The 15469-nt window shown below is 42.5% G+C and overlaps 1 protein-coding gene across 1 annotated transcript in view; it reads left to right on the top strand.

Moving 5' to 3' along the window:
• Window positions 1–15469, top strand: part of Wwtr1 (WW domain containing transcription regulator 1) — a 115761-nt gene that overhangs the window by 65812 nt on the left and 34480 nt on the right. The window contains exon 3 of the mRNA NM_001024869.1: window positions 5504–5640. Coding sequence (NP_001020040.1) covers window positions 5504–5640 — 137 coding nt within the window. The remainder of the gene's footprint in view (window positions 1–5503; window positions 5641–15469) is intronic.

Below are 15469 nucleotides of genomic sequence, written 5' to 3'. Positions count from 1 at the left end.
AAATAATTCTACTCTCCAAAATTAGAGGGAGTCAAGGAAGAGGAACTTCATCAAAATAACATTTAATGATGGACTTGATCCTTAGTTGGCCTCGTAGTTCCCATCTCATTGGGACCATTCTCTTTATGTACCCTGCTATGTTGTGGTTAAAGAGGCAGGGGGAAGGCCCTTTAAGTCCTGCTGATGATTGGAACGTTGGTCCTGACTGTAGTGTGAAACTCTGATATAGTAAAGAAAGGGGCAGAGGGATAGGCAGTAAAAAGACAAGGGCATTTATAACCATTCCCACTTTTATATCTTTCTATGCTTCTAGCAACACACAAATGTATTATACATTATTTCTCTACCTCAAAAATTTTTTGTTGTGGTGGCTAAGTATACTAGGTCAAGGATTGGCAAGTAAATTCTTCCAAAAACAGACCGTTTATTTGCTGGGTGCTGAGAAGCTGGTAGATTCTATTTTTACAGATAGAGTTTTATCTTGGCTTCTAATTGTTCTACTAGTCAAGGTTGTATATTTATAAAATACTTCTTGTTTTTATTCCTTCCCAGAGCATCATGCATAGTGGGTGTAGAATGGGTTTGGTTGTTGGGTCAATTTTGCCAGCCTTGTAGCAGGAGACGCCTGACACTAAGAAAGTGAACTTGGGAATCCTGCTCATGAAATCGTGAAACATGTGACTTTGACAGTCTAGGACAGACCCGCTTTACTTGCATGTATTTTTGCTTAGCATATTTGCTACGGGGGTTTTGTTTGTTCGTTTGCCATCTCTTTGGCTATGGATGACAAGTTTGGGTGGGTTATTCAGTTAGGTGACACAGGGTCAGTGCTACTATTAAAGTTCAGGTTTCCACGTATGTTGTGATTTCAAGACTGTGATCTTTTATGCTTTTCAATAGTCTATAGTAGGTTACAGAGGCAGTAGTGGCTCTGGAGAGGCGTGTGTGTGTGTGTGTGTGTGTGTGTGTGTGTGTGTGTGTGTGTGTGTGTCTGTCTGTCTGTCTGTCTGTCTGTCTGTCTTTGGAGACCTATTCCCAGGGGTAACTTAGATTCCATATGGACTTGGGATAGGATGAGTCTAAGTGGGAGAGGAGAGGAGAAGGAAAGGAAAGCCAGCAAGAGTGAGGGCACACACAGCCTTCCTCTTCTGGAGAGAAAGTACTGTATAGGACAAAGCAGTAGGAGAGGAGAAAAGTAGACAGTCCCCCAGGCTCATGGGCAGGGCCAGGCTTGGAAGTAAGGGGAGACCTGAGGTCAAGAGTGCTTCCTCTCTTTATTGCAGTTAATCTTTACCCCATAGACTTTATCTCAAAATTAAAATGGCTTTATATTAATCCATAGGGAAAGAGGATTTGACACATCAGTTTCCCAGTAGCCTTCCTTTCCAGTCCAGAATCTTCCCAGAGGCACGCTGCTGGCCTTTTCTGTCTGTTGGCCAACCCCAGGTCCTGGAGCTGCTACTGCTCATTGGTGACTAGCCAGTTCTGGAGCAAAGTCCTGCTGGGGTTTGAAGCCTAGCACAGGTCTGTGCTTCCAAGGAAGGAGAATGAACGGCCACTCCTTCATGTTTGTTGTGGGCACTTTCCCTACCACATGCTACTCGAGGCCCTTTGTGGAAGACCTTTGTAGGAATTTTGTTTTAAGTCTATGGAAAAGTTTGTGGTTGTCCAGAAAAGTTTTCCTTCCTCTTAGGAACTGCTATTCTTTGTAAACTGCACGGGGCCAACAAACTTGATTTTTTTTAAAAAGACTGCATGAATATGTGGGGAGAGGGGGGGACATAATTGTTTTTTAATTTTTATTGATTTATTTATTTTTTTTTGTTGTTACTGCCTTATTTTATTTGTTTGAGACAAGGTTTCTCCATGTAGCTTTGTCTGACCTTGAATTTAGAGAAATCAGCCTGACTCTGCCTGGAGGGTTAGGACTAAAGGCATGACCACCACGCCTAGCTCCAAGCTTATATTGAAGATCAAGTTCTTTGCCCATGCTACGAGGAGTTCTAGATTCTTTCAAAACAAAGTGTCTACAATCATTCCTGTTCTTTATATCTTTATAGTCTTTATGGGCTTAAAAGCACTTAGATTCTTTGGGGAAAGAAATATGATTATTCTCCAGACAAAGAGGGAGTGAAGGAAGGTTAGGTTAGAGGGAACTTCATCAAAGGGGGAAGACTGCTGACTTTTAAGTCTTCAGTTTATCTTCAGTATCAACTCTCAGGTAACCTACATATTTGTGCATTATTTTTCCTTTGTTTTTGTGTGTAATGTGTTGTGTGTCTTGTGTCTCGTTTTGTGTGTGTGTGTGTGTGTGTGTGTGTGTGTGTGTGCCTTCATGAGTATTTCAGCTTTTGCTAGTTATAAAAACAACTCATAGTCACTCTTAAAAACCTGTAAAGCACAAAACCATTTAGGTGGGAGAACACAACAAAACAAAAACAAAGCCCCCCACTAAGTAAGGAACCCATTATTTGCATATGTCACCATACATAGTTAGCCCTCCCCCGTTTACATTTGGAAATAGCATGTATTTATAGAATATATAAAACATAGGATACAAGAATATATAGATGCATTGATGTTAATTTCCACGAGAGATTATACTTTTTAAACAGAAGGTTTTTTTTCTTAAAGTAGGCCCAGCAGAATAGAGCCAGGAAGGAGGTGGGAGTGGAAAGGAAGTGGGATTAATCTAGTTAAACTCTCAGGCTTGGCACATGGCGTGGTCACACTGAGAAACAGGAGGAGGGAAGTGACTCAGTCTCATATTAATAGAGGGAGCCGGGATGTTGCAGGGAATGGCATCTTTTTGGGGTTGGGAGCTTGGGTGAGGGAAGCCAAAGCTGAAGGCTGTAAATAATAGAGGTTAGCTTTCAAATCAAATCTTGAGCACTGTAGTTAGCCTGGTGACCCATGCGGTCTTCTTTGAGTTTAGTGTTTAGAATGGGAGACATCACATAAGCCAGACACAGGTATCCAGTGTAACAAGATATGGTTTCCAAATGCACTGTCTCCGTTTGTAGCCAATTTGAGGGTTTTCGTGAGTAGTTTTCATTGCTGTGTGTGGACTTGAGAAGAAGACCACTCGATAAGACACTACCGCAGCTTCTCGCCCAATTGAGGCTCCTCTTTTTTTGGAGATTGGGAGAAGATGGTGAAAAGCACAATTAGCAGATCTGGGAACAAAACTCTTTAAAAAGGTGATGGCTTGTTGTAGATTTGGATCGGTGGGCTTCAGAGTTTACCAAAACACTGTGTGAGTCCCAGACCTCAAGCCTTACGATGGTAAGTCCGTCTATCTTTGGGTCAGACCCATCAGGATGAGGCAGGAGTGTCCAACATCAAAAGCTCTAACCTCTTCCCAAAGGAATGGAAGGTAGAAAGCGTTAACTACCACTTCAGATGCCAGCTTTGTGCTCAGGACGCTCTAGGTCCCACCACATTCACAAGCCATCACCTGCTCGTTGAGAAGTGAAGAGAGTAGGCTCTGTATTTGGTAATGTAGCATTCCAGTTGCTACAGTAATCCTTCAACTTTAACCCTGCGTCGGATGTCAGCAGTGACCTACCTTTATCAACAAATCCATATAGTGGTGGATCTTCGCTCTGGGCAGACTGGGCTTCTTATGATGGCTCTCAGATAGCATCAGTATTCATGACGCTGGCATCTTAGAACAGTTCACAGAGAAGGGTTTATGGTACCAGAACAGAAAATATTTATTTAGGACAAGCCTACCTTGGAAATCTTGGATGTGTGTGTGTGTATGTGTATGAGAGACAGAGTCACAGACACATACACACAGATAGATCAATGAATAGATGAATAGATATGGGTATACATTTGTTGCAAGAGCGTGCCTTAGTCAGAGGATCACCACCTCAGGTGTTTTGAGCCGTGTCCTAGGGGTTCTCTACTTCCCATCTTGCCTCTGGGGCACGGAATTATAGGCATTTACCACAGTGCCCAGCTTTGCTTGGGCTCTGGAGCTTTGAGGGCCTCTTGTGTATGTGCTGAGCATTTTCAACCAATGAGCCAGCTAATCCTATCCTGGAAACAAGGTTTGGATGGGGCTGGCCTTAGCTTTAACTGCTTTGCTAAAGGGGATTTACTTAATTTTGACATTTAGTTCAGTGATGCCAACTATTTATTGTTTGTGACAGTTCCTTATTCTGAAGGCTTATGACAAAGAACCTGGGGCTATCTGAGTTACCTTATGTCCAAAGGCTGACTAAAGGATTTATCCAAGGCTTAAAAACAGAATTAGGCTGTCAAACTGAAGATTCTCCCTCTCCCTCTCCCTCTCCCTCTCCCTCTCCCTCTCCCTCTCCCTCTCCCTCTCCCTCTCCCTCTCCCTCTCCCCCTCCCCCCCCCCTCTGTATCTCTGTCTCTCAGTGATCAGGGTCCTGCATTCTCATCTCTTTAGGCTTGGTTTTTACAGCATGGCTTTTTATTATTGTTCTAGCTCACTGCTGACTCACTGTGCTTGACATTCAGTAATCAAAGTTAACCCTGACCCCACTTCTCCTTCCCCACGTCCGGCGCAGAGCTAGGCTTGCACTCAGCCCCTGGTTTATTGTTTATTTTATTTTAAAATTATATTCACTATGAAACTCTTAGAAGGGCATCCATGTCTTCGCTCTTGGCAATAGAAGAGTTCCCCACGGTAACACATCCCAGTCTTGGAAGAAGCATTTAACTGTGAGGAAAGAAAAAACAAAACAAAATGAAGAAATAAATAAATAAAGGAAGAAAGAAAGAAAGAAAGAGAGAGAAAAAGAAAGAAAGAAAGAAAGAAGGAAAGAAAGAAAGAAAGAAAGCCAAGCAAAGCCAAACTAAATACAACTTTACAGAAAGGAAATTTCTAGACCTAGTGTAAACCCAGAGGGTTTATGGTAGTTTTGGACACCAGAGATAATACCTTTGTTATTCAAACTTCATGTGTGGTTAACAGAAAGAGCAGTCACATTCCTTATGTGTCTTAGGCATTGTGTAGGGCTTGACGGGAAGAGGCAAACCTTACTGTCTTTGTGGACATGGAAAGATCTCTGATACCATTTATACATCGATGTAGGGGCACTGTGTGAATTTACTCACCCACCCACTCACCTCCATCCACCAAAGGTTGGGCGTGGTGAAGTGGGACAGGTCTGTAAAGCAGTAAGAATGGTCTGTGATGTGGTTTGGAAACAGCATGGGGCCAGCTTTTGGAGGGCAGCTCTCAGTGGTATCTGTGAGTGGGGAGTTGAGGGTGTGAGGAAGCAGCTGAGGTGTGATGTGTGTGTGTGTCTAAGCTCCTTGGGTTAAACCATCTGCAGTCCTTCTCGTGGCTCAACCACAATGCAAGGCCAAATGGGCTAAGGAAGTCCCTGGTAGAACCAAAAGCAATTCATCAGCCGCCTGTAAGCTGACCCAAGGGGAAGATGGTCACCGAGATACTGTTACTGGTGATGTCGATGGCAATTCTGACATTTACACAAGTAACTAATTGTTTTCCTTCCTTTAGTCACATAGAAAAAATCACCACATGGCAAGACCCTAGGAAGGTGATGAATCAGCCTCTGAATCATGTGAACCTCCACCCCACCATCACTTCCACATCGGTGCCACAGAGGTCCATGGCAGTGTCCCAGCCCAATCTTGGTAAGTCCCAACCTCTGACTCCGAGCTGAAGGAGTCTGAATGAAATTAAGGTTATGATTGAGAAGGGTTTGATTGTAGATATGTGAGGGAGGATTCAGCCAGAGGCTTCTGGAAGCGTCTGGACTGAACCTGGCCATGAGAGAGAGGAGAGAGAAGAGGAGAGGAACCTAGGACTTAGAGGCCAAGAGAGAAGCTGAGAGCCAAGAGTGGAGAACCTAGAGAGCACATGGCCCAAATGGCTGAGGTTATATCAGGCAGAGAAGCTGGGGGAAGGAAGGGAAAGGAAGCCCATCCCCTGGGCTGGAAAGGTTTGGGTGGGAAGGGGTGAGACGTGCTGGGAGGAGCCACAGGTACTAAGCAAGACCTGTTCTGAGTTTCTCTGAGACCTGACAGAGTCTACCCAATCGGTTTGGGGGTTCAGAAACTGCTCTGTTAGCCTTGTATCTCCTCATGCACTGGAGTGTTTCCTTCATTGAGTTACATCTTGATGTTTTTGCCGCATAATCTGTGACACTGATACTGGCTTCCACTGTGCTTCCGACATTCTCTGTATTTCCTTGAATTCTTTGAAGAATCTTGACCTCGTGTCTTCGTTCACACCAGGTGAGGCAAGGAGGGCCTATGCTGCCTTCCTGTGATTTGGTTCCTGCAGAGTACACATGTGAGCCTGCCAGCAGGCAAGGGGCTTGGATACCTTTCTTCTTAAAATCGCAACACCATGCTGTAGCAGTATTAGACAGACGAAGCAACATGATGAGTCACAGCTTGTTAGACAACACAGCCAGAGTTTGAGCCTCCTATATAATATTCAGGTGGCTTCTTCCCATTCAGTCTACATTTACAGTGTTCCAGTCTGGCTTTTAGAATTGGGGGTATTTTCTGCTCCTTGACTTCACTTTAAAAACACTAAGGTAAGGTCCACTGTAGATGAGCAGAGCCGAGTAAACATTCTGCAGAGTCAGGAGTCTTCCAGGAACTCTGTAATTACTGGTCTAAAGCTTGCACGCATGCATTATATCCTCAAGCAGCTGACCCTCCCAGCCAATAAAGGAAGACTGCCCTGGTCCTGCAACCAGTGTTTGTAACCCAAAACTTCCCACAAGTTCCAAATCTATGAAGCTTATGGGTAGCAAGTGTTGGCATAACAAAGAAATGCCAAATTAGATGTGAGCAGACTACTATCATTCAGTGTTCATTTGTGTGTACACGTGTGCCTGCGTGTGTGTGTGTGTGTGTGTGTGTGTGTGTGTGTGTGCGTGTGTGTGTATGTGTGCGCTCGAGCTTCTGGTTATCAGACTCGTCATTGTGCATGCCAAACGCTTGATCTGCTGCTGTAGGTATGTGCTCAGCTCCTGACTTAACTTTAAAATAGGTTGTATTTGGAAACGTCTTTCATGAGCACAGTATTTTAAATTCTAACACTTGGAGCTTTGGATATTTCTCAGGAGAAAGTGGGAAACATCCCTAAACCCACGTGAAAAGGCTAGTTCAGTGCTAGGCACAGGGAGCCAGGCAGATGCTGGGGTTGGCTGGCAAACCAGCACAGCTTACTTAGCCAGTCGTAGACTAGCAAGAGAGCCCTTCTCAAAGAAAAGGTTGGCCCAGGATCTGCCTCTGCCCTTGGGGTACCAGGGAACTGTTATGCATCTAGCTGGACCCAAGGGCATGAAATGTAGCTAGATGGATGGCTTCTGCCAGACCTTGGTCAATGGTAAAACAGACTTCTCCAAGATGGTTTTCAGTGAAACAGCTCTTTAGTGAAACAGCTCTTTAGTGAAACAGCTCTTTACTTATCCATCGTAAAGAGTGCTGCCAGTATATAAAATAGAACAGATGCATCCTGTGGGCTGGTGAGAATGTACCCGGGAATGTCCAGTGAGCTCTAGAGGGCAGCAGATTGACAGCCACAGTGTAAGTTGTGGCTTATGGTTTTTTTTTTTTTAAATCATGTATTAAAAAGAGGGACATCGTCTTTCTCCTCCTTAATTGTTAAATTTGGAACTCTACTACTTGTCAGTGAACTGTAGCTGGCAAGGGAACTCTAGTGATATTCCCCATTAGTGGGGAGGTCGTTTAGGTTCTGTGAAACAAGTGTCAAAATATAGACTCTTCGAGAGTAGAGGACTAATACTCTTCGAGAGTAAGGACTAATTCTAAGTACTTACAAACCGGTGATGTAGTTAGTAATATAGCTAAATATGTCAGAAGCAGCCCTCCTTTTACTCTTCTATATGGGTTTAGCTGTTTTGGTATACACATACCAGAATATTAGCTGATACACGATATGACGCACGACATGTAAAGCACACATCTGTTACTTTTATAACAAACTTTGTATGTGTTTGCTTGCATGCATGTATGCACATCGTGTGCATATTTGGTTCCTCTGGAGGCCAGAAGGGGTTGTCAGAACCCATAGAATTGGATAGAATTGTCAGGTGCTTATAGTGCACACCTTTAATCCCAGCACTTAGGAGACAGAGACAGAGGAATCTGTGAGCTCAAGGCTAGCCTGGTCTACAGAATGAGTTCTAGGTTTGCTAGGGCTACACAGAGGGGAAAACAAAAGGAATTTTCTAGTTGATTTTTTTTTTTTAAGGGTCAGGTAAGTACATGATCCATACTTTAAAAAAAAAAAAAAAAACACGGGGTTGGGGATTTAGCTCAGTGGTAGAGCGCTTGCCTAGCAAGCGCAAGGCCCTGGGTTCGGTCCCCAGCTCCGAAAAAAAAGAAAAAGAAAAAAACAAAACAAAACAAAACAAAAAAACAATACTTTAAACTTCATTCTTGTCTTTTTCTATTTGTATTCCTCCTCCTCCTCTTTCTCCTCCTCCTCTTTCTCCTCCTCCTCTTTCTCCTCCTCCTTCTCCTCCTCCTCCTCCTAGTTCTTCTCCTCCTTCTTCTCCTCCTGCTCCTTCTCTTCCTCAAAGTCTTCATACATTGTATTCAGCAGGCAAGGAGGGCAGCACCCTCGTGTCATTTTTGATTTTAAAGAAATGTCAGTTTTGTGCCATTTCTTAGAAGCTTCTCCAAGGCCTCTCAAGAATGAACTCATCAAAGATCTTTTTCCGAATCTATGGAGAAGCTTACGTGATTTTTTGTCTTTCAGTCTGTTTGTATATATTACATTTACTTACATATATGTTGAGCTAACTTGCGTGATTGGGATAAAAACAATGCAGCTATGTCCCAGGATGACAGGGCTTCTCTTTCTCTTCTTTGTTTCTTTGAGACAAGGGTTCCTTGGTAGGCCTGACTAGCCTGGAACTCATGCAGAGGAGGCTGGCCTAGAGCTCATCCTTCTTCCTCTAGAAACACTGGAATTAAAGGTGTGCACCACCACACTTCTTGTGTTGTGCTTTTGGTTCTGGGCCTGACTGACCCCCTGATGATCTTGAACTTGCCTTCCTATTTAGAGCTCCTAAGGGTTAGGTTACAGGCCTGAACTACTGAGAAGCTTCTTAGCCAGATATCGAATGAGTTCCAAGTGCCTTGGGTGTATCCTCAGAGTTCAGCTTGTAGACCATGTTTTAGTTGTGAGAGAGGAGGCCTCTTGCTTATCTTTGTCGTGGAGTTAGTGGCTGTGTAAGAACAGGGGATCCTGTAGGTGACAGAGTACCTGTGGGCTTAGATCCCCTGTACTTTCTTTCATGTCATAGTCTCCGAAGAGGGAATTTGTAAAAACCTGCTTTCTTCTACTTTAATTCGAATAATTATTCCACACATGGTATAATTTTAGCCTTAAATTTTAATTTTCAAATTTTCCACATTTGGTTGACTTGAACGTTTTACTTGGTTTGATATTGCTTGAGGAGTTTGATGGCCTTTGGGTCTGAATTACCAGGGATGGAGGTAAAGAGGGAAGGAAGATGATGGAGGACTTTAGATGCTAAGTAAGACAGATGACTAGGTGGGAACTCTGTAGGTACTATATACAGGTATCAAATGTTTTTCCTTTTAAAAGAAAAACAATCTTTTCTCTCAATACAAGAAACATAATTTACTTGGTGAGAAAATAACAGGGAAATAACACAAAATCTAAAGTCTTAACTATAAAGGAAATTAACATTTTAATAATAGATGATAAGTTGATTTACTGAATAAATCTGTTCTTCGAATAGTAAATGTCTCTGTTGGGAGTTTTGGAAAGAATTTGATAGTTAAATTTGGTCTATCGCCTGGCTTCTTGGGAACATCCTTTCTCTGGAGGATTTTACCCACATAAAGTTGGAGCCTTATCTCTTCTCCAGCCCCTCCAGCCCTGCCCTAGTTGCAGGGCTTCCTCCAAATTGTATTGAATGACACTTGGACACTGCTCTCTGATCTCAGCTTTGGATCCTTGGTAATGTTGTCTCTGCTTCTGTGTGATCATTTACTCCCCACCCCATTTCCCAACCCCCAAACCAAGGCATCAACTGATTAATTTCTTTTTCCTGTCTAGAAGTCTAAATTTATTCCTGGGTGTTTTGCAGTTGGTGATGGTTAGGGACAGCTGTTCTCCCATGCTTTGTCTGAACAGTTTTTCCGTGATGAAGTCAGCAAAATAATACCATATGAGGGCCCTGGCAAACAAAGCCTTGGTTGATACTCTCTCTAAAGAGAGAAAGCTCACTCTTCCTAACTTAAAAAAAAAAAAAAGAAAAAAAGAAAAAAAATAGCTACAACAACAACAGACAAAATGAGGCCTTAAATATGTTTTTGGCCATGAGATTCCAGAAGACTGCCCTTAGGAAATAATTGCTATTTGGTCACTATAAGCTAATGTTGTTCAATAGTCACCGAGAGGATAAAAAGCTACTGTAATTTTGTTGTTCAAAACCCTTCTGTAGCTAGTTACATGCTGGTCTTGTCTTGGCACAGCGGGGAAGGCATTTGCCTGGAAGCCTGATGACCTGAGCCAGATCTCTGGAAACCACATGGTGGAGGGAGAGAACCAAGTCTCTTGCAGGTTGTCCTGTGACTTCCACATGGTACATATGTGTACGGACACACATACATACAATGAGTTAATAATTTTTCTTATATGTTGTGTGTGTTGGAAAATTCTCTACATTTTCTTTTGTGATCTGCTTCAAAAATTAATGTACCATAATTATCTTTAAGTTGCAGGTTTTTTTTTTCTTCTGTGTAATGCCTATATTTTATTTTTGTTTTATGTGTATGGGTGTTTTGCCTGCATTGTGTCTGCGCACCACTTTTGTGTGCCTGATGCTGCAGAGGCCAGAGGAGGGCACTGGGACTAGAGTTACAGATGTTGTGAGCTGCTGGTGCCGGAAAGAAACCCAGGACCTCTGCAGGAGCAGCCAGTGCTCCTCTGAGCCATTTCTCTAGCCCCATGTGCAATGCCTTTTGATGTGGTCTTTTTATTAAAAGAAATATTAGCACATGGGAAAGAAACCTAAAGTTGGTTTTGAGAACGTTCCTGAACAGTAAGCCTCCTTGCCACTTTGACCTCTGACCACTTTCTCCGCATAGACACCTCTACTAGCAGCTCCCTTGGATTTTGCTAGCTCTGCTCTAGCACATTTTCTTGCCTGGGTGCATAATTTCCTTTTAATAGCTTAAGCATGGGTTAGAGAGCTTTCTAAATGAGTGTTTAAAGAGTGGTTCAGTCTACCAACAGCATGTCTCAGTCGAACAGTTGATAGGCCGTGTTTTGTTTAGCCAACTCCTTATGCTGCTACTTGGCTGATTGTTTAATGCTACAATGTATATCCTAGAGCCACGTAATGTTTATGGAGAGGGCAATTTTGCTGAAGTAGAATTCTTAAGAACATATGCATTTATAATTTTAGTAATTATTCTTTGAATGTCTCCTTTCCTAATTTAGTAAATACTGTCTTTTCTCATATGTTGGCCAGAAATGTCTGTCATCAAGCTTTTTTTTCACACAGTTTAATTTTTTTTATTTTATATTTACTTTACTTTTACATGTATGCATGTTTTGCCATACAGTTTTTGATAAATAAATGAATTTAAGTTATCAATGGACGTGGACATGTTTTTCTAGTTTACAAGTTGTATCATGTTTATGGCTGCACGATGATCCTTGTGTGAATTATTTAACTAGCCAGGCCATTATCTTTTTTGTTTAATCAGTGAATTTATCTGCTTTGTTGTTTTTCTGCTTTTCGGAGTAGCGGAGACTATACTCGGGGGAAGGCAAACACCCTGCCACCAAGCCAGATCGAAGCCCAGTTATTGATTCCTTGGGGCAGGGTTTCACTGTATAGCTTCCCCTGACTTCCAGACACTTCATTCTCCTATCCCAGTAGTTGGAATTAAAGTTTTGTGTTACTCTGTCTCTAGTTTTTATAATTTCTTTAACCTGTGTCCTATTGGTAGCCATAAGAGTTTATTCTACTTTTTACCATCATAAGCGTTGTTGCAGTATATATGTTAGTGCCATATAGTTAGTATATATGTTAGTATATATGTTTGTGCCAGCATTTACTTCAATTTTTTTTTCCAGTTTCTTTGGACATTTGGGAGTAAACTCTAGCTTTGCTGTGGTTTTCCTATGTGGAGTCGAGGAGTATTGTCTATAGAGTCACTGTGGTGAAGAGGGATTGTTTGGAACGCTGCGTTCACATTCGTTCTCTTCTGATTTATCTTATGTGTGCACGAGTGCTTTGCTCACCTCAGATGGCTTGTGCATATGTGCGTGCTTGGTCCCTATGGAGATCAGAAGAGGGCAATGGATTCCCTAGAACTGGAGTTTACAGGTAGCTGTGTGGTGCCGTGTAAGCACTGAAAGTCACACTAAGGTCTTCCTTAAGAGCCAGTGCTCCTTACTGCTGAGCTGTCTCTCTAGGCCCTGGAGTATTGATCTTTTAATAAAACAATCTTCAAGAGTGCTGAGAGTATGTCTTCTCAAGGCACCTAGCTTTCTGTCTGGCTTTGTTTCTCTGGCTTAGTGTATCCAGATGCTTCCTGCCTATCTATCCACGTGTCTCCTTTCTATATGTCCATATGTTTCTGACCTGTGAGACCATATGCATACTCATATATCCAGATGCTTCCTTCCTACCTGTACATCCAGATGTTTTCTGACTGTATATCCAGATGTTTTCCCCTAAGCCATAAATGGGAATCTCAGTGGGAGTTACTCCGCTTCCCGGCACACGTCATGTGCTTCATGCCGTGTTATTTCTGTCCTTCCCCTTTTCAGTGTTATACAGACTGTGGAGAAGAGGGAGTTGTGAGGTTTGAATTTTGCCAAGTGTTTAAATATTTGCAGAGCTGGGAAGAATAAAGTTGGAAAAGAAAGAGAAAGGGAAAATAATGAAAACGGAGAGAGGGGGGGGGGGGGACATGGCTGACTTAGATCTGGCTTAGTTTCATTTCACCGTTCCAAATGCTATACTCAGGATATCAAGAAAAACAGTTTCCCAGTTTGTCCACTATTGTCGGTGCTTGAACTAATTAAAGCTGTGGCTGCCCCCTTAGTGTCATTGGCTCTTTCCATCTTTATCACAAAACAAATGCCTGGAGCACTTCATTCTAAGGGCCTCTGGATGCTGTTTTATATCATGCACTATTTAATGTATTTCTGCTGCTGCTGCCTGGACTACTAGAACCCAGGGATGGTCCTAAGAGGTCTTTCCTCTTAGATACCCAGCAAGCCTTAAATGCTTGTACCCTCTCTGTAGCCAGGCTTTTCTTAAACATACTTTTTTTTTCAATCTGAGGAAATATCAGGGTCTAAATAATAGGAATAACAGAATGACTTTGCCTAAGATATTCTTTACTTGCATGTTGGCAGTTGCGGGTTTCTTCTCCGTCTTTCTTTTGGCCCCTTTACCCTCATTATCTGTTGCTGTCACAAGGCCACAGTGCCGCAGTGCCGCAGTGCTACAGTTCTGAGCTTGGTTAAGTAAAGGCTTTCATGTTAGGTCTCCACTGTCACTGTGAGAACTCTTGGTGCCACAGGTCCCTCCTAAGAATTTCCTGACCTGGATGTCTTGGCCTTAGTGACCACTTTCCGATAGATTTCTTATGAAAGGCTACACTAGTTGTGAACTGTGTATCTTGCCTTACGAAGCTGTTCGTTTTTATTTAAGTCACAGTTTGGTTGGGAGCTGGGAGGAACAGCAAATATGAAATATGTGGGTGCATGAGCGCGCGCACACACACACACACACACACACACACACACACACACACACACACAACTATAATGTCGCTCATTTCATAACCAGAGTCCTGTTCTTCCTTGCAAACTCCAGTCATTTAGCGAAAGCACTGTTTTAATGGGTGGTTTCTCCAAGTCCAAGACCTTAATGGAAGCAGTAGCCCAAGTGCAAACACAGTTTCTCTGGACCCTTCCAGGCAAAATCTATTAGTCTCTGCAGTTTGGACTATGTTCACATAGGTTTTATTTAAGGAAAAAAATCTTAATTTATTTTGAAAGATTCTTAAACTTCAGAAAAGTTTCAAGTTCGGTACAAGGAACTGCTTGCTGTATTTATCCTTTGTCCTATATACCTTTGCTAGTTGTTGGTAATTTGTTTGTCAACATAGCTCGATTTGCTTGTCTGTGTGTATAATATGATCTTTTCTTTTCCCTTCTTTCCTTCTTTCCTTCCTTCTCCCATCCATCCATCCATCCATCCATCCATCCATCCATCCATCCATGTCTCACTCGGGTATCCTCACACCTGTGGCTATCTCAGCCTCCCTAGTAGTTGGAATACAGGCCTGTACTACCACACGTCATAGTAACAGAGTTTTGTTTGTGTTGCTGAAGATTAAACCCAGGGCCCAGAAGATTCCACAACCATTCTACCACTTTGCTACCCCTTTATCTCTTTACTTAATTGGGCAAGGTAAAACTGGAGACATCACAATCTGTAACTGTAAATATTTCCATTGCTTTAGATTGTATTTTCTGAGCAAAGAACAGGTGTCAAAGTCAGGGGACCCCACCACGATACAGTTCTGTATTAAACGTGCAGTCCGTAGGAGTTTTGTGTTTTGTTAACACGTGTTGCATTTAGTTTGCTTCTTCTCCCCTTTCCCCTTCTTTTCTTTCTTGGGTGCTGGGATCAAACCCAGGGCCTCAGTCATGCCATGCAAATGCTTTACCCTTGAGCTGTATCCCCAGCCTGTCATTAAATTCTTGTAACCTGGAGTGATTCTCCAATTCTAGTTTTTTTGGACCTTGACTTTGGTTTTTTTTTTTTTTTTTGTTTTTAAAGACTATAGGCCAGTTACATGGTAGACAGTGTTTAACCTTGCATTTGTCTTGTGCTTCCTGTGACTTAGGTGTTGGTCATACTGTTATACTTGTTTGGCAGGAAGCAACAGGTATGTGTTATCATCACGTGATCATAAGAGGCACAACGTGTTGATTGGCCCTAGGACTGGGGATGTTAACTTTGATCATTTCGGTTGAGAGAACTGGGGTGGAGGCAGAGCTGCTGTGTCACTGGCTGTAGTACATTTAATATCGAGTACGGAGAATGAGCTATGAGGAAAAGCATTTCCATGTTCAGTCACTGAGGTGTGCTCAGCGGCACGGAGAATGCCCTTGGGATGAATGCTAATCAAATGATAATATCTGGCGTTCAGTTAGGCTTCACAGGATAGTTACCTGATATAATTTATATGACAAACAATACATTTGCATATCTATCTGCGTAGATAAGTTTAATTTTAGCGCATTAGCCTGTTACTGAATTCAGAAGTCCTGCTTGGATTCGCCTATGTGTCTCTGCATTGTTTAATCTGCAGCGCAAGGACTTCAGTTGCTGTCCTTGCAGGTTTTCAGTCATTCTGGAAACGTTGGCTCGGCTATTTTGGTGCTACTTGTTTTTATTTCTCATAG

This window comes from Rattus norvegicus, chromosome 2 (assembly GCF_036323735.1).
Source record: "Rattus norvegicus strain BN/NHsdMcwi chromosome 2, GRCr8, whole genome shotgun sequence".
NCBI classification, from domain to species: Eukaryota; Metazoa; Chordata; class Mammalia; order Rodentia; family Muridae; genus Rattus; species Rattus norvegicus.
This window is presented reverse-complemented; position numbering and strand designations above follow the sequence as displayed.